At 50.4% G+C, this 27151-nt stretch overlaps 1 protein-coding gene across 11 annotated transcripts in view; it reads right to left on the bottom strand.

Annotated features, from left to right (window-relative positions):
• The window catches only part of AGAP1 (ArfGAP with GTPase domain, ankyrin repeat and PH domain 1), a 519827-nt gene that overhangs the window by 236674 nt on the left and 256002 nt on the right, over positions 1-27151 (bottom strand). For 10 of the 11 annotated variants that reach the window (XM_074364534.1, XM_074364535.1, XM_074364536.1 and 7 more), the window contains exons 8-9: positions 26033-26188; positions 19146-19238 (exon numbers count right to left, since the gene is read on the bottom strand). In XM_074364534.1, coding sequence (XP_074220635.1) covers positions 19146-19238; positions 26033-26188 — 249 coding nt within the window. The remainder of the gene's footprint in view (positions 1-19145; positions 19239-26032; positions 26189-27151) is intronic. The other variant, XM_074364528.1, reaches the window with a different exon arrangement.

Below are 27151 nucleotides of genomic sequence, written 5' to 3'. Positions count from 1 at the left end.
CTGCAGCAAGCCTTCCACCTTCCCTCCAAAGACACCTGCTCTCTGGCTTCCTTATTCTCTTCTGCTGCTTCCCCAGCCCATCAGCCCTTCCAGCCTCACTTCCTCGTGATGCAGTCCGTGCCTCGGGAGTCAGACGTGCTGTGATCTGACAGCAAAGGAGAGCTTGCCTTGTGGGGAGGGGCAGCTTCCCATCCTGTGCCCATGAAGGAGGTGGGAGAGCCAGCCTCTCCCTGGAAACTGATCGAGTCGTGTGCTGGCTGCCTAACCGCCTTCTTATCCAGGGACTGGATGCCCCCCCCCCCAAGGCTCACCGGGGCTCGGTCTGCACCTGGTTACTCCAGGCAATAAACACAGAAGCAAACAGGCGATCGATTACTCCCCCAGCTGTTAATTACAGATGTTGACACTGACATGGGACAGGGAGAATTATTATTCATAAGAACTTTTACACAGTCCTGAATGCTTAATATTCTTAATATTCTTATCAACTGGAATTAAGTTTAGAATGTCTACAATATATAATGTATAAAGTGTTTCACCCATTCTCAATTTAATACAATGTATAAAGTACTTATAAAAATTATACGTGCTTCTGAGAAACTATGCAATCAAGAGTTAATGATTTTGAGGATGTATTTACACACAGTCTATAATGGTTGAAAAGCAAGCAATAATCTTACCAAACTGTAAAGAAAATGCTAACGAAACACTGAGCAAACCAGACAAGCCCACGATCGAAAAGAAAGAGCGCCTCAGCAATGACGGCAGGGAGCACTGCAGGATGGTTACTAGAAGTGGAAGGGGAAGTGATCAGGAGAACAAGAAGGCAAGCCACAGGCTGGGAGAAATTATTTGCAAAAGACACATCTGATAAAGGAACGTTACCCAAACGACAAAGAACTCTTAAAATCAACAAATGAGAAAACAAACAACCCAAATGAAGAATGAGCTGAAGATCTGAACAGAAACCTCACCGAAGAAGATCTACAAATGGCAGATAAGCACATGGAAAGATGCTCAGCTCCACAGGTCTCTGAGGAATTAATTAAAAATTGAACAACGACACCTATTAGGACAGCCAAACTCTGAAACCCTGACATCATCAAAGGCTGGCAAGGCTGTGAAGCAACAGGAACTGCCATTCACTGCTGGTGGGAATGCAACATGGTACGGCTACCTTGGAACACAGTTTGTCGATTTCTCATGAAACTAAAAATACTCTTACTATACAATCTAGCAGTCTCCTTGGTAAACAAAATAAGTTGAAAACTTGTGTCCACACCAAAACCTGCACAAATGTTTATAGCAGCTTTATCCCAAATGCCACAACTTGGAAGTAACCAAGATGTCCTTCAACAGATGAACGGACAAAGTACGTTACATCCAGACAATGTCACATTATTCAGTGCTAAACAGAAACGAGCTATCAAACAACGAAAAGGCATGGAGGAACCTTAAATGCATATTACTAAGCAAAAGAAGCAAGTGTGAAAAGGCTAAACACTGTGTGATTCCAACTCAGCGACATCCTGGAAAAGGCAGAAGCACAGGGACGATAAAAAGATCAGCGGTTGCCAGCGGCAGGGAGAAGGACGGCTGAGCAGCTGGAGCACGGAGGGTTTTTACAGCAGTGAAACCATTTGATGTGATACTGTAATGATGGGCACGTCACTGTACACCTGTCCGAAAAACAGGACGCACAACACCAAGAATGAAGAGCAGTGTGGCTATGGACTCTGGGCGACAATGGTGTGTCCGTGCAGGTGCGCTGGTTGTCACCAATGTCCTGTAAATGCATGAGATGCCAGCCTCACAGAACTGCTCCGGAGCCCACCTCCCGGGGCTACAATTCCCACCGGCATCTCACCAGGAGTCCCCACCCCTATTTCGTTATGGGCACCTGACTTCTGAGCTTGTAAGAGTTAACTGCTGGACCCCCGAGGGCTGTGTGAGAAGAATGTGCCTGCTAAAAGCAGCCAATGTAAGATAAGTGATTAAAAAATTCCAAGGAAGAAACGTTTTTTAAATACCTTTAACAACCCGCTGTAAGGCAAGTTGTCTAGGAGTGGCTGGTTAAGGCTGCGGCTTCGCACATTAGGGGCCAGGAGGCCTTCCCGGGCTCACGGGGGAACCTGAACCCCACCAACCCCACACAGCACAGCTCCCCTCCAGAAAGGAGCCCCGAGTCCCTGTGACCTCCCAGGCATCTGACAAAGAACGTCCAGCACGCCATGGCTTCTGACCTGTGTATGTCCCCGATGGGCACCACCCCGTGGGAAGGACGCTCTATTAGCAGGTCCCCGAGTTAGCCAATGTTCACTGAAATGAGCACTCGGAGAACCAGGGAGTGGCTCCGACGGCTCTGCTGCCCGGATGGTCAGAACACTGCCTGGGCTCGTTTGGACTCAAGAGAGGATGATGCTCATGGTGATGGACAGCATGGAACTCCCCATAGAGATCACAAACAGCAAAGAATTGTTCAATCTATGAGACACTTAAGACACCTTGTTAAATGCAACTAACTTAACTACGCACACCGATGCTGTCTGGTCACCAAGACGGCCAACTCCAGTCCCACCACCCCTGGTGTCGTCGAGGAAGTCCGCGGAGCCCAGTCCCTCCTCATCCACACCCTCTGTGGGCCTCCCTGCCACGTCCTCACTGCTCTTTCCTGGGTCGGATCATGACCGCCTTGCACTGGGACCGTGGCCTTGGGCCCCTGCCTCTCTCTGTCTTCCAGGATGGGAAGTACAGTGGCCGCCATCGGGCTCTGCTGTACGTGGTCTTGCCCCCAGTCTTCCTCCTACTGTTTCTGGACAAAGTGACCAGGTACGTCTGTCACCACGGTTTGCTTGTCATCTCCTGAACCCCCTCCGCCTCCCCCCGACAGCATCCTCCATGGCCTGTGTCCGTGCTGCCCACCCCGGCCCCTGCAGGGGGACGCAGTTACCTCACACCTCCTGGAAGAGTGTGTCCAGCTCCGTCAGCACTTCCCAGGGGCTCCAGCTTTCCACCCTTCATCCTGCAAACTCCTCAGGGCCCAAGGGAGCCTCCTGTCCACCTGTGTTTACCGTACAGCCCACGGCAAAGTGGCTACACGCCACCGCCAGGACAGACGTGGCTGTCACGCTGGCAGATCAAACCCTCATGCAGTTGGAAGGATTTCCCACAAAGAAAAAGATGCAGAAACACAGTCTGAAAAATTAAAAGGTATTTATCATCAACATTAAGAAACAAAAATGCTTGGCCCAGTGTGTCCTCAAATGGTCACCCAGTGACACCCGGTGACCTCCAAGTAACGCGTGCACGGTCTGGGAAGGCAGTCCGGGAAACGGGAGGCGTGTGGGAGCTGCCGGAGGTCTCGCCTTGACCTTCCACTCCCAGGGACCAGGCTCTCAAGTGAACATGCGCCCCAATTCTACCCCAGACTTCCGACTCCCAAAGTCAACCGTCAGAGGCACACACGCCACCCCACTGGGCAGTGCCTCGCTCGGTCTCCCAGGTTCTTCCAGGACAAACGTGATTCTTGGGAAGCCCCAGAGAATGCAGAAGTCTCAGTGTTTACCGTTCCCAAGCTGTGTGACACTGAACAAGGGCCTTAACTTCTCTGAGCACTTACTCTGTCTAAAATGGGGATGATACCGTCACCTCCACAAGGAGGTTGTAAGACTTGAAATTTTTCATTCAAAAAATATTTGAGAGCCTACTGCTTTAGGGGCTGGGATACACCAATGGCCAAAAAGATTGAAAAAAAAAAAAGAATTCTGATCTCAAGGCATTTACTTCTATGGGCTGACCCCTAGCAGGTAAGTTGAGGGCGCAGCCCACAGTGACACCCAGCCTGGGTTAGCTTTTATTTCATTGTCCACAAAATATTTCCTCCTCTAGCAAATCGTGTGCCCAAGAAGGTACCTGCTCATTCGTTCCCAGAAACCTGAGAACTAGCCAGAAGACACTTGTCCCCAGAAAAGCAAAATCCAGGACTCGATCCAAACTCACCTTTCTTTGGGGCACTTGTCATAATTCTGTCAAAACACACCCCATTCCTCTGTAAATGCGACCTTGTGTCATCAGGCCCCAGCGTGGCCCGGAGAAGCTTCGGTCACTGGGCGGCCTGAGCTCAGCAGGAACCCTGCCAGGCCTACCTGCTCCAAACCTCTGGCAGCAAACCTCGAAGCTTCTCCGCACAGCCTGCCCCCTAGACGCCAGCAAGTCCCCAGCTGGCCCTGTGCAGTCGGTGTGGGAGGCAGGCACCCGGCCATCCGTGAGGTTGGCCGTGCTTCCCAAAGATCCTGGCAGATTTTTGAGGGCAGGTAAATGATGTTTAAGGGAAATCCTCCATGACAAACCTGGGAACTGTAATCCAACTCTCCAACAGGACTGAGTGACATGACTGAGGGGTGTGACTGTCAGAGCCGGCAGCCAGCGTGACACCCACTTCACAGCTCACAGGCAGCAGAGGGAGGGGGTCAGGGCCCTGGGCGCCCCGTCCTTCAGAGGGCCACGGCACAGTGTCCTGGCAGACCAAAGAACTTCTAAAAGTCATTGATAAGGCTCATAAATGTATCAAAATGTCATCTACCCAATGTGAACCATTAAAAATTATTAGTACAAGTATTAGTAGAAATAGTCATTAAAGCGCAGAAATAGCACGAGAAATACCATGGAGAAATAGTCCTCACCTTGGAGCTGCAGGGCCAGCACTGACTTCCTGCTCCAAACCCTCGAGCCTCGTGTGGCAGGAGATGCACCTACGGTCTCAACCCAAGGAGCTCGGGTCTCAGCCTTGGTGGACCTTGGGTGCTCAGGTGCGAATCCTGATGAACCCCGGGCGCTCGGGTCCGAGCCCTGGGGAGCCCCGGGCACTTGCGTCCAAGCCCTGGTGAACCCTGGGTGCTCAGGTCTGAGCCCTGGTGTGCCCCGGGCGCTCGGGTCCGAGCCCTGGGGAGCCCCGGGTGCTCGGGTCCGAGCCCTGGTGAGCCCTGGTGAGCCCCGGGCACTCGGGTCCGAGCCCTGGTGAGCCCCGGGCGCTCGGGTCCAAGCCCTGGGGAGCCCCGGTGCTCGGGTCCGAGTCCTGGTGAGCCCCGGGCGCTCCGGTCGGAGCTCTGGTGAGCCCCGGGGTTTGCAAAGTTATCACGTACACTCGAAACACAAGCAAGGTCAGCCTTAGTGGGGAACCAACTTCATTCAAACATTTGGAGACACAAAATCAGCAATTTAACTGACAAATAACAGAAAACATTCCAACACGAGGTATGTTACGGAGCAGAAGATGAAAGTCACATACATTTTTAAAAATGAAATGTTTAGAGCTGCGTCCTGCTCATCCCTCAAGGGGACGTTATTTCCTCTTCTCTGCAGGGTGGGGAGAAGCACAAGCCGAGACTGCAGACCCGCCCGGGGTCACAAAACTCCCCTCCTCCGCACCCCAACTTAGGGTCAGTGACAAGACCTGGGGCTGAATTCCCCAGCGAGGGACCCACCATCCATGCCATCTGAAAAGTAAAGGCAGGCTGATCTAACTCAATCAAGGTGGGGGCATCGGGGGAGGGGGCTATAACACCATTGCTTCTGGGGTTAAGCTAAATTTGGGTCTTTTGAATTATAGGAATGTTTGTGGAAGAACTTTCAGGATAGCTACTTCTATGAGAAAAACACTTACAATAAGGGATGAGGAGTGGAGGAAAGGAGACAGAATCAGAAACAGTAAGACCCACGTGCAGGATGATGAGGCTCGAACCGCAGCTTTGCTGTATCCTTGGTCAGGTACCACATCTGCCCGAGCGCATCTCCGAGCAGGCAGAGGCTGGGTCTTACAGGCCCCTGATAAACCACGTTGAAGAGGAAAATGCCAGCGGTCCCATTTGGGGGTTGCTGGAAGGAATCCATCTGAGTGAAGAACACACAGAGAGTTCCTTCTCTGTCTACTGGAACCAGCGACTAGACAAGCATCCAGTCCGTTCAAGGTCTGGGCACCACACGAGCCTAACTTAGCGCGAGTGCCCCTCTTGTTCCTGGGGCACCCGGAGTGGGATGGCGTCTACATTTCAGATTGAACATTACTTTTTAGCGAATATACTGACCAACATGCAAACATACTTCACTTGGGAGGGAAGTGAGTCATTGGGCCAAATTTATAAAGAATTGGTTCTCAGAATATGAAAACGAATGTATGTGTATGTATGAGTGAAACGTGCTGTACACCAGAAATCGACACGTTGTAACTGACTGTACTTCAGTTAAAAAAAGAAAAGAAACTTGGAAAAGAGAAAAAAAGAATTAGTTCTCACCAAAACTTAACACTTTTTAATAGACACAAAGCTAGATGCAAACATCTGCTTTTCCTAACTGAAAACAAAATATTACCATCTATTTTTAAGGGTAGACATTGAAATAAACATCAGCTGCCCTAAATTTAACAAAGCATAATGACATTTACCCATGTCAGGTGATCGTGGGGGAGGGCAAGAGGGAAAAACAACAGACTGACTGAAAACTGATGTAAAGATATTTTTCCAGAAGTCTTTTATGTTATTTTTTGGGCCATAAGCACAGCCAATAGGATGATTAAAAAAAAATGTGTTCTTTGAGATGAAGCTGAGGCCACCGTGTTGGCAGCTGTCCAAAGGGCAGTCAGTTCTTCTTTCAAAACTCCAAGAGGCCTAGAGTTTCTGCCCCTCCACGTACGCAGCACAGTCGCGCACAGAGCCCACAGTCCTGTCCGCCTGTCAGCAGGCAGGCAGGGAGGGGCACCCTCTGCCCACCTATGGTTCACGTCTCAGATTCACACTCAATTTCAACGCAGAGAAACGGGTCTCATTTCCTTCCAATATCATTTCTAGGAGCAATTCGCACTTTTCTACAAATGGTGTTTCGTATGGTTATTCTTGCTGAATTGCAAACAATAAGAAAAGACTTTCATAAATCAAGTCTGCCGACTCTCTCCCTCTGTTGATAATAAAACAAGGGTTTCCATTAGGGGGAAAAAAATGAGGGAAACCTCCCTCCAACATGAGACATAAAAACACACTTCCCTTTTGCTGAGATTATCTGGTCCCGCGAATGCACCGGTCACCCTGATGAGTACACATAAAACAACAATCTGCCTGTTGTGTTCAAGGCAGATATTTTTTGGTTCTGCAAATATGAATGTGGGCAATCTGATGTAAGGACATAGCTAATCTAAGTGTGAAAAATATTTTTATTGCTCTGGGAATAGTCACTGTTAACTGAATGCAACAACAAAAAGAGGGGAAAAGAGCGCATGCAGACCCGAGGGAATTACCAAATCAATTAACAAGTAATTCAGGAACTAATTTCTGTATTGCCTCTTAGCACAAAATTGTATCTTTAATTTCTCCTGCAATAAGCATCTCTGTGATGGTCCTAACACACACTGCCGCTGTAAATGAGTTTACAAGGATCTCTTTTTGATTGGCTACACAACATTATTTCTTCACAGCTCAGTGCTACGGTAGCAAGTGCTCTGAGATATTTAATTATCCTGGTAGCTACCAGTTACCAATCTGCAAGACCCATAGTGAGTACAGTACATTTTAAAGAACTAGTAATCAACTAATTAAAACCACAGTAAATTCCAGATACTCCAATTACAAACAACTGCTGTGGAATACACTCAGAGGGGTTCTGCAGGAAGGCGAAGGAGATCTTGCTGGAGGTCTGGCTGCACCACGGAGCGCGGATGCCACCCACCGAAGATCCCACGGCGCTATCTGGAATACACGACTGCGGTAGTTCCCGGGAAGTCACCCTGAGCCTGGATTTCAAATACAAGATGGGAGCTCAGTGGCAGATGAGGCCACTCAGCATGAAGACCACAGGTTTTGGAAAGAGGCAGGTGGGTTTGAACCCTGTCTGGGCCTCCTGCTGGCTTTAGGAACTCATGGAAGCTGAGCCTCAGGTTTCCCTTCTGCCAAATGGGAACAGTAAGCACAGAGCCTCCCAGGGCTGCTGGCGGATCAGCGAGCCTGCTAAATCGATGCACAATGAATCAGGTCCCTTCAAAGGCAGTGACTTTTATGTATTATATCCCTCATTTTTAAAATAGATCAAACAAGGGCGGGGTCTAGCTCAGTGGTAGAGTGCCTGCCTGGCATGTGCGAGGTCCTAGGTTCAATCTCCCGGGCCTCTACTAAAATAAATAAATAAACAAACCTAATTACCTCCCTTCCCCTCAAATAAAACAAAACAAAAAAAAACAGATCAAACAGCACGAAGCTGAAGCCGCCAACTCAGAAAAAGATGGCCAGTCACAAAACCATCACGACAGCTGCAAACGCTACCTGTTAGTTCCAGTTTTTTAAAAGCTCCAAAGAGGAGGAAAATCCCTGAGACGCTGGTGTTCAGAGTGGAAAGGGCACAGAAGACACACCTGATAAGATGGGTCCTGGATCCTGCCACATAATGAAGTGTAACCTTGGGTGAGTCCTTTAACCTTCCCGGGACTCAGTTTCCCTACCTGTGAAAATGAAGACGCCTGGCCAGCTTTTAGAAGCAGCCTGTCTGCTGTGCTGAGACGCTGTCATCCCAGTATGGACTCGAGGAGAGCATTTGGTTATTTGGGCAAAAACGGGACGACCACAGGGGAAAATAAGTCTTATGGTTAATACACGGAACTAACATGTATGAACACATCGCACAATTACACACATGTATCAGCACCTCCGTAAGTGCCGACACACGTCCCTCACCCCTGAGATAAATTACCGAAGGGAAATGTGTAAAATCCTGAGTAAAATTTCAATTTTCAAGCAGAAAAAAATGATTTGGGACCAAACACAAACAGACACCTTTGGTTTGGAACAGCAGCTTTGGGAAACTCCTCTCCTACTTTCCACCAACCTGGCCCAACACCTGACCCAGAGCACTCGAGCCCAGAGCTGTCTGATAAACAGACTGACAAGTTTTTAAAATGAAAGAAACTGACAGCTTAGGATGTGCGGAGAACCTACCACATGCCCACCCTCCAAGGCTCACAGCCTCCGCTCAGCCCTGAGTTTGGGAAATGGCCCTCCAACCCCACAGATCTGTCTCACCAGGTCCATTAACCCTCCCCACAATGCAGGCCCCTCCTCCCCCAGGCCCCTCCCCATCCTCCTCCTCAAAGGCCCAGCGAGTTTCAAACTGTCCCCCTTGGCCTCTTCCCTCCAACGCAGGAGTGGCCAGACCAGCACTGACTTGGTTCTCAGATGGTCGGTCAATGGAAAAAGAAGAAGGAAAGTCCCACTGGGGGGCAATCTTAGCTGCCCTTGCAGGCTCTGAAGTATTTCTGCACTGCACACATGACTGTGTTACAAGGCCACGAAGCACCCGAAAGCACTAGCGTATAGGTATAACCCTTGAAAACCCCTCGACCAGAAGAGGCATTTCGTGGTAGTCAGACTTCTGACTCAGCTGGTATGGCACAGGGGAAACGAGCTTGGAAACATGGCACCCAAGGCATTTGATTCAAGACTACACACATTTATCAGGAGGGAGCTTCATTTTTTTTTTTTCTAAATGGAGGTTCTGGAGATTGAACCCAGGACCTCGTGCATGCAAAGCATGTGTTCCACCACGGGGCTCCCCCTTCCCCCCTTAAAAAGCCTTTAAATTGATCAATTTAGAGGCTGTATATCCTAGTACTGTTTAGTTGACAGTCACTAATTTAACTCCTTGCTTGTTGGACTGGTAGTTCCTGGGGTTTTAATATTATAAATAAACCTGCTATAAACATGTTTTTACATGTAAGGCTTTTTTTCTCTTTCTCCTAGTGAATTATCCCCTTGGGATAAATTTCCAGGAGAAAGATTATTGGGACAAAGTGAATACAATTTTTTTATATCTTTTACATACTGATTACCCTCCAAGAGGACTGGGCCAATTTTTAGTACCAGCATAACACATTTCTAAAAGCCTTTTTTTTCTAATTTTCTAAGAGTAGGATTTTATCATGTTTTGTTAATTATAAGTCTAAGTACAAAATGATTTCTCATTGTTTTAAATTTCTTATACTTTAGATATGAGCAAAGAAAGGCCACGTAACCACCCATGTTTACTTCCTTCTCGTGGTTCTTCATCTCCAAGTCACTCCTCAGCTGCCACTCACATCCCTGGCAGTGTGATGGCATGGCTGGTATATTTATACATTTCCACAAAATTCATTTCTATGCATATTAAAAACAATATAAATTATTTTTCTACCTGAGACCGTGATGATAAAAACATTCTTGTTGTGGGGACTAATTACCATCACGAAGACTATGGCTGACGTAGACTGAATAATGGGGTAAAAACTTGGCAATTATGAGAACAGCCCAGTGTTACTAAAATCTGCGGGTCTGACGTGGAACAATTTTTATACACCAGATGACACAATGGAGACATTTATTTTGGTGAAATTTTTTCTGTTGTAGAGAAGTTTTAGAAGAAACCAGTTCTTTAAAATGACAATGGCCATGGACAAAGAAAGGGTTTATTTTTTGAAGAGGAAAAGATGTCATTCTTGTGTTTCACCTAAATATAGTGTTCTGTGTACATGAATCAGAGTGAAATTTAAAGAACATTGAGTTAAAAAATGATTCTGTATCTTCAAATGTAGAGGGCAACTTCTCCAGTGTAACATAGTCTTTAAAACAAGCATAATGTTGTTTTGGGGGAAGAGAACCATTTTACACTGCTGCCCTGCTCCGTCCTCCACCGTCCCTGCCCACCTACTCTCCCTGCTCTGTGGACACTGCGGGGAGCGGCACCGTCAGAGCCTGCCCCTCCACAGCACGGGGGAGAGGAGCACGTGCAGGAGGCCCGTGTCCGTGCGGCAGGGAAGGCAAGGGGACATCTCAAGGCCTGATGAGGTGTCACGGGAGACCCCACATCTCCTTGGGGACAAGGGAAGTTTTTCTGCAACGGAAGGCACTTGATCAGACATGGGCCCTGAGGACAGAAGAGGGTGACGGTACAGACTAAAGGGACCAACCAAAGTCGGGAGCCACACGTGTGCGAAGAGGGAAGGCAGGGAGCCCCGAGGGAGCCCCTGTGCCCATGGTGTTGACATTTCTCATGAGCCAGCCAGAACCTACTGGTCAACCCCTGGGCCTGCCGGGGGCCCTGGTGCCGGCTGCAGCTCAAGGCAGCGGCTGGTCCAGGTGCCAGACAGCACGTGCTGCGGAGGACGGTCCCACATACAACATCCTGTCCTGCTGGAGCCCACGGGGAGAGTAGACCACTCACCTGACTTTCGATCTGGTTTAGAAAAGATGGTTGTTGGAGGCAGATTAAATCGGGTGAACGGGACAGGGGAGGATCTTCTGGCAACAAATTCTAGAGGATTCCTGGATCTGAATCCCAGCTCTGCCACTTCCAGCCCTGTCCCCGTGGCTGTGTGGCAATCTCCCTGAGCCTCGGACTCCTCACCCGTGAGCTGTGTCTGAGGCTGACGGACAAGTAAGTGAGGCCGTGTGATCACAGCTCTAACACAGTAACTGAGGCACACTAGGTACCCAGGAAGGAAGCGCCAGCTCTCACTGCAAACCTAACACAACGATCTGGTCATTGTGAGACTTTCTAAGCAGACAGAAAGGTTAGCGAGTGAATACAGCAGGGTGTGGGTCTCACTGAAAGCCCTAAGATGCCAACAGTATTTTTTAATGTTTCTATTTTACAAGTCTATAAATGTAAGGGTCATCGTAGGTATTTTCTAGAAAATGTCTACCTGCGAATCAGTTCCTCAAACTAACAAACCCTTCCAGGCCTATTTTATAATATTTCAGGAAATTTCTACATACTTTATTACAGCTGTCAGGCTTGGTACCAAGGGTTGGAAAACCTGGCCGTCGGACCATCAGTTGAAACCCGAATTCCCTGAGTGAGATGAAGGAAAGATGCTTCTGCTACACAGAGCTACTGGACAGAACACCGCTGTCTGGCGGCCTCCCTGAGAAGGAGACCCGAGGAGTTCGGGAGACGTCCCCTTCAGAATTTCTGTGGCAAAGGGCCCCGGAGCGGAGCGAGCAGCCTGCAGGGCCGCGTCATGAGGAGGGAGCCTGCGCGAGCGGCCGGGGCCGCGGGGCACCAGCGCGCTGAGCGGGGGGCCCCCTCGTCCGGCTTCTGGAAAAGTACCCGGTCAAGCAGGGTGTTCGACTGTTGCTGTTTTCATACAAAACGTGACGTTCTGACAGCCAGTGGGGCTCTTCCTGCCAGAAAGCCAACTGCTCACTTGTTTCGGACTTTCCATGAAGAGGGAAGCCAACTGAACAACAGCGGCGGCAGGACGCGCCGCGCAGGGAGGGAGCCCACGCTCGGCAGCAGCGATCTTTCTGCAACCGGCCTCCTTCAAACGGTAACAGTTCACTGCCGCTTAGGGGGGCTTAAGTGCAAACCCTCCAAACAGAGTGTTTCAAATACTGTATGTTTCCTACCTGGGGCATGGAGCCTCAAAAAATAGGTTCTTCTGATATTCAGACACAGAGACACAGATAAAGCGGCCTCGCCCTGGGATGCCAGGAAGTCTAAGGCAGGACAGCCTGTGCGTGGAGGGGTCGTTACCACGGCTCCGAGGGTCACACAGGCCGGGTGCCCGTCCCCACTCTGCTAGTGCTACGGGCTGAACTGTGAAGGCCCAGCACTCGCAGGGTGAAGCTCTAACCCCCAGCGTGACTTTAGCGGCCCCTTGAGGAGGTGGTTAAGGTTAACCGAGGTCACAAGGCCCAAATCCAATGCAACTGGTGTCCTCATAAGACGAGGAGTCCCCAGGGGCGCACGCACGGAGCAAGGGCCACGTGAGGAGGCAGCGGGAAGGCGGCCATCTGCCAGCCGGGAAGGGGTCCTCACCAGAAACCACCCCTGCGGGCACCCTGACCTGGGCGTCCCAGGCCCCAGAACTGGGAGAAATACATTTCTGAGGCCCAAGCCCCCCGTCTGTGGTGCTTCGCTGTGGCGCCCCGTGCAGACCCCCACACGGTGCAATGCTGGACGAGTGACAGCCTGGCTTTTCTGTCATCTGTGAAATGGGGACCGGTGTCTTTCCTACTTCACAGTCCAAAGGGACGGCAGCACGAAGCCCCAGCACAGCTCCCCGACGTTCACCACTGAGACTGACGGATCATAACTACCCCTCGTAAACACAGTGGGGTTAAAGCAGCAAGAGGGAGGGGGGCCCCCCGATCAGAAGGAAAAGCAGGGATGGTCCCCCCGAAGAGGAGAGGCTGCTCTGGCCAGCGCTCAGGGACACGCTGTCTCCGGGGGGGCCTGGAGTCCTTGGTCTCCCACCCTCGTGCTGCCCCTCGGTGGGGACGAGCCATGAACCCCCCACAGCTGAAATTGCACCCCTCCCTACCTCCCGGCACAAGGCAGCCAGCGCCCTGGACCACCAGATGCCCCAGCCCTTCCCGCTTCCCCTCCTCACACCTCGTTTGGAAACCCCATCCCCTCTGCTCACCCTGCTCCCTCTGCCTCTGGGGACCACCCACTCGTACCTCAAAGTCCAGTGGGGGTGACCCCTCCATTCCTCACCCTCACCTCTCCACCGTCCCTCGGCTCCAAGGGCCCCAGGCCCCACTGCGATGCCCGCCCCCCAGTACCGGGGGTCACGGGGTGGGGGCTTCCCTGCACATCCCTGGGCAGCCTGGGTGGTAGACATTGATCTTCTGCCTCCCCGAGCCCCTAGAAGGGTCCCCAGGGCGTGTCTACACAGGATGAACGTGGGACTGTTACACGCCCTTTGAGTCTGATAAAGAAACAACGCCGAAGACAAGTATCTTACTGATCCGTCCATAAGCTTCTATTTGCGGATGAGTTTCTAGTTCCAAGCCCACAGGGAGCTGGGTTCCACCACCATCGGCGGCTGAACTTCTAAAGAAAACAAACCACCTTTTGGTAAAGTGAATCACTTAGATATTATCCCAGCTCCTGGACGATGGATACACGGAGGACATACTGAGTCTCTAAATGAACTTCCACTCTCCAAAGTAACATGTGTGCGCGCCCGTTTATCGTGGATAAAACGTTGTACGTTACTCTGTATCTCCCTCCTGCAGCCCTTACAGCCAAGGGAAGGACTGTTTTAAGTCGCTTTGCTGATTTATACTAAAATTATGGATTTTGTATTTTAATCCACATAATTTCCTTCCGCATTTTGGGCACTTTGGACAGACCATACTGCCATCCACCTGCATTGACCTAAGCGTCAGGGGGCAGAGGAGGGTCTGCCCTACTTATTCAAAGATGGGTGACTATAAGTTCCAACACGGGCACCCAGATATTCCAAACTGTTTTGCCAATGACACTGTGATATTTGAGGAGTCGAATTAAAAGCATGTGATGCACCCACCTGACCCACTAAATTAATAATGGTAATTGGCCGAGTCTGTCGTGAACTAGGACGGATGCAATCCTCTCGGGGAGCTGTTCACCCAAGTGAGGTAAATTAGCTTCAGGGCACCACGTCCATGTTAGTAAATTACCCGCTTTGCGGGGAGCCGGCTGGGCCCGGGTGCCAGGCAGGGCGGATCTGCCACGTGGGTGAGCAGTGTGTTCTCAGGGCGCTGGTGCTCACAGGTCTCCCTGTGGTCGGGGGTCGTGGACGCAGCCCCGTGGCACGAGCTCTCCCGCATCGTGGGAGGGGGGCACACCCGGCCCTTTCTTTCCCTTCCAGTCTCTCTAAAGTTTCGGCCCAGTCTCTGATCTTATTTCCTCCATGAAAGCGGACGACGGCCGTGACCGGTGTTGCACTTAACGGAGACGCTGAAGTGAGCAGTGTTGGTGGCTCTGATTCTGTGGCCGCCACACAACCGCCCCCTCGTGTGGATCCCGGGTACCAGACAGCGCGGGGCAGCGGCCTGGGGCAGGCTGGCCGAGGGGATTAACTCCAGAGGATCCTTTCACTTAATTGACAATTGTGCTTTCTACTCAGCTGAGAATCAAAACTGCGCACCACTTCAAAACGGCTCGCGGGCGATGGTGAGGCGCCGGGGAAAGCGCCACTCGGGCCGCTCTGCCTCTGATGCCCTGGGAAGGGCTTTCCCCAGCATTCAGGCGGCAGGAAAGTCTCTGCTCTCCCAGGCTGGCTGGCTGCCCCAGAGGCGGCCAGGACATCCAGGTCAAGGTCAAAAGTAAGACCTCAAAAAAGTCCTAGGAGGACACTTGTGCTTGGTGCATCCAGGGAGCAGCACAGCACCCCCGAGTCTCCCGTCCCGACTAACACAGGAACGCCCACGCCTTAGGGCCGGACTGTGAACGTGGGATGGAGGTAACGACTGGACAAACACCGTCAATCGGTCGGTCTAAAGGGGGAAGGACAGACTCCAAGACAGAAGCATAATGAAGCAAAGACAGTGTTTTTCAGTCTTTGAAATCCCACAATATTTTGCGAGAAGTTTTCCTGTTTCCTGTTTGTCCTTACAAATAAAAGATTTTCAATTGTGTAAGGGAGACAAGATAAACTGACCGAGACTTTAAAACTTCAAATGCGGTCCAGTGGATGTCAGGAGGTGCGAGGCCAGGCCGGGTGGTCTGTTTCTGTGGACCGAGCGCCCGGCCGGGATCTGCTGGGAAGGGGGAGGCCAGGCTGAGGCTGGGGATCTGGACCATAATATAGAGATTAAAAAACGCGGAAGGGAAAGAAAGAAAAAAGAGCACACAGCTGCCGTCCCCCAAACAGACCTCCCATCTGCCACCCACGATTTGCATGTCACCTTCTCCGGGCTCATTTGTACTTCATTAACTGCCATTGACTTAACAAGATTTATGCAAATGACACCACAGGCGCTCCCTAACTCCCACTGCAATCAAGTGATTATGTATGTACAACTCTCCACAGCAATGAAAAATTAATACGTGACAAGCCCACTCGCCACCGAGCCGGGCCTCTGGCTTTTTATTTTTCTTGCTTTGCTTTTCCATTTTTATTCGAATAGACCTTCTCTTCGTAGTAAAAAGGAAAAAAAAGAGAAAAGAAAAAAAGAAAAGAAACAGAACTCTCTGAACCAAATCTCCACTAAGATCCCAAAAAGGACAAAAGAGGGGAGGTGGGCCCAGACCCAGAAGAAATGAGTTATTCTGCAGAAAATAAGTCCTCTGCTCGATGAGAAAGCTTTCCCTGGGAAGGAGGGAGGAGGTGAAATCACCCTGTCGTGCAAAGGCTGCTCCCACGCCGGGAGAAGGAGCCCCCATCCTCACAGCCAGCGAACGAGCTGCATACACTGTGAGCCAAACGTGGTTAAAATAACCCACCAGAACAAGTTTGAGTAAAGACACAAGTCAGGATGCAGGGCGCGTGGGAGACGACCTCGCCAGTGTCCTAAACCGTCCCCGACGGGATTCCTGTGCAGAGCGGAAGCAAGACCTGCAAGGACCACAAGGACCGGCCAGTCCCAGAGCCGTCACCAGTACCCGCCCACGGAGCCCCGAGGCTCAGGACCATTTCTCTGCCGTTAGCGAAGGGACCAAGAGCTGCGGTTTGGCCCAGAAGTGCAGACCAAGTACTCTGAACGCGGGCCGAGCGTTTAGACGAGGGCTCTGCTGCTGGTGCCAAGGGCAGGGAATCAGGGCCGGATGAAGGGACCCGGCCCAGCCCCGGCACAGAGGAGCGGGGACACTCAGAGAAGCAGGTTGCTGCAGGCACATGTTAGGATGTTCTCCCCAGGCCAGGCAGCAGGTATTTTTATCTGGGGTCAGGGGTCACGTGTTTAGCCTAAAACACATAACTTTGCTTCCTAAGCTTTCTGAAGGTTTTTCACCAACAGAGAGTGAGGAGAGCACAGGCGGGGGCGGGGGGGCTGGGACCTGAATCCTGGCCCCGTGGCTTCGTGGACGCCTGGCCTGGAAAGCTCACCTTCCGTGGGTTTAAGATAAGTATATAACACAGCTGCCTCCACCGTGGCAATGCTGAGGATTCAGGGAGAGGCTGCCAGAAAAGTGCGCAGCAAATAACAAGCAGCCGCTCACTGCTCTAGATTTGCAGCGTCTCAGCGTCTAGGGCATTCCAGCAGGCGCTGCCCGCCGGGTTCCCTCCTCTGCAACCTCATTCACTTCTGCTGGTTGAAGTCATCACTGGGAGGGTTAGGAATTGAGACTATCTCTAATGGTCTTGCTTCCTGCGTAAAAACACAGAAAAATCTGTATGACTGTGTACAAACCCACATCAGTCCGTGTGATCCAGAGCGAGGCTGACTAGGGTGTTCTGAGCACAACTAATCTGAAAATCCAGTTCTGCCAGAATCTAAAACTTCTCTCTGGAATCTCCACATCCTGGGGTTTCCAGGAACTGGATATGATCCAGTGCCCATTTCGCAGAGGAGGAATCTGAGGCCAGGCACCTGGTCTCCAGGAGGCGGTCCGCCCGTGGCCGCACGTCGGGGCAGCTGGGAGGACCCGAGCCGTGTGCCCTGCCTGCACCCCGATTCCCCAGGAAGCCAGACCGTGATTTAGAGTCCGACTGGATGATTTTGAACACTCACAACTGAAAGGCTTCCAAGGACTGGATAACACTCATTTTACGCTTGATGCTCAACTCCAAGCGGCACGCATACTGACAGCCTAGCCTGCAAAGCAAACCCTTCTGCAGAGGAGCAGGGCGCAAACTCAGCGAAGGAGGGGCCTGCCAGGCTTCCATGGATCCAGAGCGCCCAGCCCCGAACCCACAGGACATGTGAATTAAGGAAATGCTCTAGTATTAAGTTCTAATATTCCCAAAAGGAAATGTCCTAGGACCAGTTTTTTCAAATGAGAGGAAAAGAGTTGAACGAGTTTTATAATTCCCATTGAAACAGCATCAACAGAATGAAAATTACGCATTAAAATTACCTTATGTGGAGAGCTACGTTTATAAATAAACCCACAAAGAAAGAACACACAGCTGTGTCCGTGGACCTCTACAGTAAAGACGCTGCTTACGAGCGAGGACAGCAAAGAGAAGGGAAGAGGGCTGTTCTCAGTGGATGCCCGAGCCAGACCGCACGCTGGCTGCCCAGTGTCTGAACGTGTCTTGTGGAAGCCCCGCGGCCTCCCTGCTCTGGTGTCACCCTTGAGGCTGGTGGCCACACCTCCACGCAGAAACTGCCTGGCCCTTACCTGAGGCTGCGTTCCTGTTTCCAAATGGGTGAGACTACCCTGTGGGCTCTGGCTCTCGTTAAGGGTGGCTGGTGCCTACAGGGGTTCCTGCAGGACTTGTAAAACTGTCCAGGTACTCACGGAAGAGGGTGGCAAAACATGGTCACCCTGGAGGGACAAATCGGTCACAGAAGTGTTCCTAAGGGGTAGAGCTGCGAACCCACCCACAGAATCCTTGCCCTCTTCAACAGAACGCATGCTAAATCCACTGGCCTTCCTCAGCAAACTAAAAGGTGACATTTCCAGGAGCCATGGGGCCAGGTGGAACTCTTTATTTTTCTTTTCCTTGGAAAAGTAACAGCAAAGGAGGTCACGTGAATTCCCGTTTTACTTGAGACAAAAAGTCATTTGGTACCTGGCTTCTGGGCTAATGAAAACCTATTCCAGGCGAGCAACACAGGCCAAAACAAATGCTTGAATTCGAGTCCTGTTGTGTAATGAGGAAGTTTAATTAAGGCCCCACATTACAGCTGTAAATGTTCCTTTATAAAATAAGGTCTAAATGAAACTGAACCTAATCAAAGTTACAATTCCTTCATTAGCAAATTACAAACAAGAGCGCACAGCTGACACACGGGCTATGATTATCACAACTAATTGCCTCGTTGTTACAAACCAGCCTGAAACAGTGTTCAGATGTCCGTCTGCGAGAGCAAATTAGGGCCACGTCGGGCTATTCCTGTGATCACAAGGGGCTCTTGTGTAGCGATCTGATTTACCCCCGTCGACTGGCGGCCAGCGGCCCAATGAAAGCTGGGCTACAAAGGCAGCCTTTGAAGCCAGCTCAGCCTCGAAACACTCCATATGCAGGCGGGCAGACTGCACCGCATTAGATCTGTTGTCACATTTTCCCTCTTCTTATTCTAATGATCCTATTTTAATACACACAGGAACCTCTTCTAATTGATGTCAAGTGAGTGACTTCTACATTCATCAACAGAGCACATCAAACAAACCTTGGCGCACGAGCCAGCATGGCGGCGAGGAGAGACCCGGGGTGTGTCTCCGCCTACAGGGACACACTGGGGGAAGCGGCATACCTGTTTAATTGGGATGGCTCGACCGCTCCCGATGCTGTCCGCCCGACTCTCCAGGCCTTTCTTCTCTTTGTCTGGGTCACTCCCTTTCCGAGACTGCAAAGCAAAAACCAAGTTAGCATTTAGGGAAGGGCTGCGGTTTCCAGATCGCAGAGGTGAAACCCCCTCTGCACAGTTTCTGCGAAATTCACACCCAGAAGCCCTGGGTGGATGAGCTCCGTGTGCGGAGCGGACGGCTAAGAAGTCCGTCTCCGCAGTCCGTCTCCGCAGAGCCATCCTGTTTCAGAGGATCTCCTAAACTTTCCCCCGACTTTTCCACTGCAAAATTAGCTCTTAATTCTTTCTGTAAAGAGTTCAAAATTCAATTACTAGAAACCAATGGACCATATAGGAAAGTAACGCCCAACAGGAAAACACATTCAAAGGCTGCAGTTAATCCAGCCGAGAAGAAAAGGACTGCTTGCTGCTTGTTTGGGAAACCTCTGACATAAACGTATATATTTAATTAACGTCTGAAGGATTTAAAAAATTCTATTAATGACTCAGTGGTGCAATTAAATGGTACGTCCTCGATTCGTATCAAGGTGCTGCTAACGTTCCTTTTTATTGCTTCCAGCTAGTTAGAAAAAGAAGGTTCAAAGTTAAGCTGGTATAAGATATCGCAAAAAATTACAAAGGGAAAAAGAGGTTGAAAATATCTTTTTGGACAAAACGTCTGTGCTTTGGGGGGAAATGAGCAGCTTTGTTTGCCAAGTTGCTGAATGGTCTTCTTGGCTGTACTACTGACGGACGTGCGCTGCCCGGGAGCTGGCAACCGGCAGGCAGGGTGGCGATGCTTCGCCCCAGGGAAGCCATAGCCCCAGCCTACCATGACTTGGGGACACCGAAGGAGCGCCACGGCAAAGTCTCCATCTCTTGGTGGCATGAGAAAGTGTGAGCACAATGATTTTCTGACAGATTTATTTTATTATGAGAGAAAGATCTGAGACTCGTCCTCCTTAATAACTGTGCTGACAAGTGACAACTTCACTCCATTACTTTTCAATGGGAACATTACTCACGCAATATTGAAAATGGAGAAACATTTTCATGTGCTTTTCAAATCTGAGATGATATATGAAATGAAAAGACTTTGTGGTGTCCGGTGCTGCAGTGAGGAGCTAATGAAATCCACTTTCAAAGGGTGTGAGATGGAGCAGCTGGTTTTATTATTATTATTTTTTAATATTAAAAGGGGGTTGATGTCTTGGGGACTAAGGGATAAAAGTTCCCATGACATAAACTCAGATCTGACACCACAATGGACACACGCTCGTTAGAAAGCAGGCTTCTTCGAGGATTATAAGAAACCAGCATTTACTGAACACCTACGAAGTGCCAGGCACTGTGCACTTTTTTTTCTTTAGGATGGTAGAAGCCTGGAATGAAATAACAGGAAATGAAACAAGCACCGAATAGAAAGTTGCAGGAGAACATAAAACACAAGGTTTATTTAACCTTTGGGTTAAGAAGAAAATAGAGATTTATCAGTTCCTTGTTGTGAATTCTAGTTAGGACTTAGGGATTCATTTTTCCCTTTAATTAATTCTGTAATTAATAATCTATGGTAAGAACTATATTAACAGCCCTAAATTCTCTTTCCCCACATTTCAACTCATGGGACAGCTGGAGCTTGAGCTCACTATTTGTAAAATGAGATTCAAAGCTCGCAGTGGTAACATTTAAAATTGTTTTAAATCACCAGAGGCCACCGATGGTACCTTTAGAATTTTATGAATTCTAGATTTCTAAATCTGGAAATCCATCTTCATTACTCTCTATTAACCAGAATAATTAACAAAACAAACATTAAAAAAAATTAACATCTTCCTCAAGGCAGCACATCTGTCCCCACAATCACTCTGTTCTCAGAGCAGAACTTCCAGATTCCACACGAAGCAGGGTGGTGCACTAAACCTCAGTCTTGGATCACACACCCCGAGGCGAATGAGATCAGAACTTAGGTGCGACTTCACCAGCGGAAAGAGCCATAAAGCTACCATTTCAAGGACAGAGCAGTGGCGACCTGTGAGGCAGGAGCGTCTGCTGTGTCTGTCCCACGGGGACTCTGGGTACATACAACAAGCTGAGGTACATACCGTAAAACGGAAATCCAGCAACTAAACTAAAACAAACCCACTGGACACAACACACTGCAGCTCTTACGAATCCCCATCAGGTTTCCCACTGCGTCTGCCAACTCTGAGACGACATCGCCCACAGCACATCCTGATGTTACTGGTGAGACGGTGGCGTGAGCGCCTCAGACGTGAAGCCTGCTACCTGGGGCGGGAGTGAGTGTGCGGGGCGTCCAGCCCGACACACAGCCAGACACCTAACAGGAGGGCGTCACACCCACCACAGACGGTCGGGCCGCGGGGCGGGGGTGGCGCACCGGAACAGTGACCACGCAGCCTCCGCAGACGACGAACAGAGGAAGGAAAGGCCAGGATAATACAATTACCACCTCTTTCCTCCAGATGTGTTTTCCTTTCCCCCATGTGACAAAAGGAGCCGTGAAGGGGCAGCCTGTAAGTCGCCTGCTTACAAAGACAGAAGTGTCACTGCCAAGAGCGCTCACTACCAGACGGAAACCTGCTTTCCCCTTTTAACCGGGGAGCAAGTCGTGGGACAGGACCCACGCTGTCCCCTCCACGGGAGACAAAACACCATTCAAACAAATCATCTATACATCGATTTTGCTGCCTTATTTTTGCACAGTTCCATGTGCTGGGCGATGTCTTTTCACAATCTCTGGTTACTGGGTCTGCTTGGCTCTGTTTCGAGGTGTTGGCAACACAGGGTGAGCTTTTCAAAACACCAGGAAAGTGACACCGGTACCATGAAGCTTGAAAACAGGCAGAGCAAAGCGACGCAGTTTGTGGACACCGACTAGAGGAAGTTTAAGACGTGGATACAGATGACAGACACGGAATCCAAGGCTTCACCTGCCACCGCTGACCGGTTTATTCCTTGCAGTAGTAACAGCAGAAAAACGCCCGTATCTGGTGAGCTGCACGGTGAGTACACGCATACTGTTGTTGTTGTTTTTAATTCCTGTATGTTTGAAACTACTTCCTAATAAAACATTTCAGCCACATGTAAATTAGGGCTACTAAACCAATCATGTAAGAGCCTCTATCACAGAACGAGGAATTGAATGGATATAGCCTTTTAATATTTTTTTTCCTCAAAACTACGATTTTTTTTCCAAAGAAATAAGCAAAATAAGATATAACTTAGCTTTTTTTTTTTTTGTAAAGTATCATTCCTACTGCCAACGTAAATAATTTGCTACGACGGGAGAGATTTTAAGTTTGTATTATTTTGGAAAAGATGAATATGATATATTCTTGCTTAAAAACATGTATAAATGCAGGCAGAAACATCTGGGAACATTGGCCCAGAGTGGTACATTACGGTCACTTTATACGACTTATAAGCTCGGTATTTGAAAACGGCGTGTGTCCTACTTAATTAACTCTGGCCTCTTTATGAGCAGCTAATAAATAGGAGTGATGTCCCTTCATCTGGGCCTCACTGTCCCAGTCTGCGTGGATTTTTATTCACTGCACTTCTTGGGAACAAACTTCAGTCCTCCTCCTATGTGCTTTTTGCCAATTTAAGTCAGTAACTACCAACAATCGCCAGGGATGAAAAGTCTGTGAGATTTTACATATTTAAGAATAGGTGCAAACCGGTAGTGAAGGAGAATGCAGTTTCTTAATTGGCTGCACTTTCAAAATTAACCTGCCTCTTTTCATTCCCTGGGCGACGCTGACATCTAGTGGAGCATCTGTAAGGGCTTCAGCTTGAAACACCCCACGTCACTGGCACCGTCACCGTCACCACCACCGTCACCACCGTTCTGTCCAGCGTCAAACCCCATCATGACAAATACCCAGGACTGTAGCTGTCTTTTCCTTAAATGCCTTGATGCAAGCCCACTGTGAGGTTAGCTTCATCCACGACCCTGATTCCTGTTCCTGCAAATAACGGCTGTGTAGCCGGCTTCAATTTCTAGAATGGTTTACACTCAAACCTCTTTCCAGCACTTAGAGAGCAAGTGCCGAGCCCACACAGACTCACAGGCAGGCCTTTGCATCACCAGGTGCATTAATCATGACATAATTAATGGGGCTCTCAGTCACCAGAAGGGTGAGTTCTCACTGGCTCCTGCACTGCCCCCCCCCCCCCAGCCTGGACAGCCGGGGTCCTGGCCGCTGCCGGTGCCCAGACGCGGCGTGCGCGTGGGGTGTGAGGTGTGAGTAGCAGAGAGAGGGCCCCGTCCCTCTGCTCTCCACCTCCCCTCGGCAGGCAGAGCCCCACTTGCTCTCCAGACCATTTCCTCTTGAACGCAGGTCGGCTCTGGCAACATCTACTCCTGACACAGAACAAAACCCGGCTGTGCAGACAGCAGAGGGGAAGGAAACGTCTACCACTCGAGTTGCCGTTCATTTGATTCTTCCTTGCCTTAAATTTGTCTCCTTGGTCAGTTACCCAGTGGGCAAGGTCCAGGACACTATTTTCCAGGCCATTCCAACTCCAGAGCTGCCCTTATAAAGGAAGGGGATGGGCTGGAACAGCCCTATTTTAAAAGATACTTCCTGGCTTCTCATCCTTTGCCTTGAATAGAAACCAAAGCCAATGGCCAGTAAACATGCCCCTTAGAAGGTGCGGGTGGTCTCTCTTCCCGCCACGCCCTCAAGGGAGCGGCAACAATACAGAAGCACCCCTGGTCCACACTCCAGAGCCCCCAGGCGCCCGCTGTGCTGTGTCCCACACGCGGCCCACCCTCTCCGCATCTTCGACAATGAGTTTCTCAATCTGCTGAGCCGTGAGTCAGTGCGCTGCCCGTTCTGTGAGGTGACAGCTTCTCAACGGGAAGACCCCACCTGGGTGTACAGAAGCATCACAGGGCTTGGTAAGCCAGGAAGTGCTGTGTAGGTGACGGCCCTTACTCTTGGCGTGCTGACAAAACTTCATGGTCAAGCATCTTGTTTGTGCACAAATTTAAGCGTCTCAGATACTCACCTGTATTTTGCAGAAACCTAAATACTCCCTCCCAATCACACCACCCTAAACTACTTCAGCTAAAGCATTAACATCAATCATTCTGTAACGTCAGTGGTGGTGAGATTAAAAACGAAAGCAAGGCCACAAAGACGCTTCAGCCCTGCAGGGACTCTTCCCAGCAGCCTCACCGCAATGACTTTTGTTTACAGCTTGGAGAGGTTAGGAGACTTGGCCAAGGTAAGTGGAGGCCGGGGTCTGAGCCTGTCTGACCCACGCTGGCCTTCCAGCAGTGGCACCTGCCAGAACGCACATGGCCCAGGGCAGTGAGCAAAGGGAAGGGGAGAGCTGGGGGGTGGGGGTGTGCGCTGCCGGCAGCAGCCCTCGGCAGTAACGACTGCCCAGTGACCGCCACGGAGCCGGTTTCCCCACGGGAAAGGGGTGGGGGCTCTTTCTTACCCGGCAGCCATGCACACCATCAAGAATGCCACTCCCAACCTACTGTACAGCACAGGGAACTATATTCAGTTTCTCACAGTAACCTATAATGGAAAGGAATTCGGACACAGATATATATGAATGTATCTGTATAACTGAATCCCTTTGCCATACACCTGAAACTAACACTGTAAATCAACTACACATCCAGAAATAACGAAATTTTAAAAAAAAATTTTCTAAAAAAGAATGTCATCTCTAAATAAGGGCAGAGGCCCAGATGACAGATTCCTGGACACCCCTGCAGAGGCCTCCTTCAGTTCAGGACGTTAAATACTGAACTTTGTATCCAAGTCAGCAATCATCAACCGAGAGGAGAAGCTGAATGGTTTAAAGCAGGGCCCCTGACCCTGGAGGCTGGAAACATCTTCGCTGGGGAAGGGGGCCGACCTGGGCGCTGCAGAACGTTTAGCAGCTCCGTGGTTGTCACCCTGAGGAGACGTCAACAGGACCATGCCCATCCCTGCCCCCAGCTGAGACAACTCAAACTTTCTCCAGAAACTGCCAAATGGCCCCTGGGGAGCAAAACCACCTGGCTGAGAACCACTGGTTTGAGAGCATATACTAGTAACACACAACCTAGTCCTGGAAGGGAAAATACTCTTCTTGAGTCAAATGACCGCAGTCACATGGCAGTCTGCCTGGATTCTGTGCTCGGACTTCTGGGCTCGGCTGCAGAGCCCTCCATGATTGACTGGTAATGTCTGCTGTGTGCAGGGGAAGGGACGGTAGCAGCACTTTGGTGTCCTCTGTAGCTCAGGGCTTCTCTGCATCCCCACCGCCAGGGGGCTTTTAACAACCACACACGCCTGGGCCCCACCCACAGATTCTGAGTTCATAAACCTGAGCCCTGAGAGCTGACGGTGAGTTTTAAAAAGCTCTGCAGATGGTTCTAAAGAGGAGTCCAAGTGGACGGACAGCCTGATGTCAGAGTCTAAACACCCCTGTGGAGAAGGGGGTCGGTGGATCGATCTGACTTACACATCGCACCTGAAAGGCTGGAAGCACACGTGTGGGAATCCTGGCAGAGTCCTGTCACCTCCTCACGTCTTTAGCCTGAGACCAAGAAAGTCGCAGGGCAATAGCTACCTTTCTACAAACCCTGCATTCTTCATTTCTGACACACATTTCAGGACTCCCTGCAACGGAGATCGCCTCGGTGTCCTCCCCAACCACACCCGAGCCTGCCATCGTTCTCTCAGCCTTCCACGGAACTCAGCGCCCCTCTTGGTAGTCTGGTTTGGGTGCTACAACCATCATGGAACCACCCGGAGGCCAGATGAGTACCAGCTGGAATCCTCCGGAATCACACGCAACCCCCCCTCCCCGGGGACACTCACGGTGAAGAGGTTGGACCGGCGCTTGGACTGCTTCCGGACGGGCGTGGGCGTGTTGGCCGTGGGCGGCACGTCGATGCGCAGCTCCTTCTGGCTGGTGCTGGGCGTCGACGGGACAGAGGAGGAATAGTCGCTCAAACTCCCACCTCCGTTACTTGTCTGTAACGATGGAGTGAAAGCCGAGCTTCTGTGAACCACGTGCTCCAGGAGCCTCACCCCCCACCCACGTGGGGTCATTGCCGACGGGTCAGCAAGACACAGTGGGGAGGGCGCCCGGCAGGTGGGACCACCTGCCCTGCTTGCCGGGGGCCTTGGCACCGAGCACGCACGGTTTCATTCTAGAACAGACTCGTCAGCTCAGAGCCGTTTTGACTAAGAAAAGTGACTTAAGAAAGAGAAGTCTTTATCATTAACTTAAAAAAAAATGGAGAGTTAAAATGTCATTACTTTTCTGTCTCCTCTGTAAAAGGAAGAGTTGGATGAACTAGGTGGTTTCCACCGTCCCTTCAGAGCCTGAGATCAGACGCAGAGACGGCGCGATTTTGCCTCGTATAACCATGGCTCCCGTTTTGAAAATGGCATCTTGGAAATGTGAGTGTTTTGAGGAAGATACTTCAAGATTCAGAGAGAAGGAAAGGTGCCCGCAGTAGAGAAGCTACCATCCCTGGCTGCACCCTCACAAGCCCCACTGTGAGCGCACTTCCTGACTCCACAAGCAGCTAGCGGAAAACACTAAACCTTCTTACTCATCCTTTTAGAAAGCGCCAGTGCAACCCCTACCTGCCCAAGAGACGTCAACTGCAGACACGAGTGCAGGCGAAACGACGCCAGCACGTCCCTAATGGGCTTTTGGTGCAGTTCTTCAAAGTGACAATGACAGTTTTTGTTTGCTTCCAAGTAAATAATTTAGAGAAATGCTGCAATGGAAAGACACTAGTTTCTGCAGGGCCAGAGGGAGAAGGTAGTCGTGAGGGCCGCTACCACACTGAAGTGCAGAGTGCGGTTAGCCACTGAGATCTCCCCACAGCTGCTCAACCCACAAGTGGACAAGAACGAAGCCCAACACAGGGTGACTTAAATCAGCAGCAGAGACCGCGGCGCACACCCCGCACCCCCCCTCCA

The sequence above is a fragment of the Camelus bactrianus genome, chromosome 5 (assembly GCF_048773025.1).
Source record: "Camelus bactrianus isolate YW-2024 breed Bactrian camel chromosome 5, ASM4877302v1, whole genome shotgun sequence".
In the NCBI taxonomy this organism is placed as follows: Eukaryota; Metazoa; Chordata; class Mammalia; order Artiodactyla; family Camelidae; genus Camelus; species Camelus bactrianus.
This window is presented reverse-complemented; position numbering and strand designations above follow the sequence as displayed.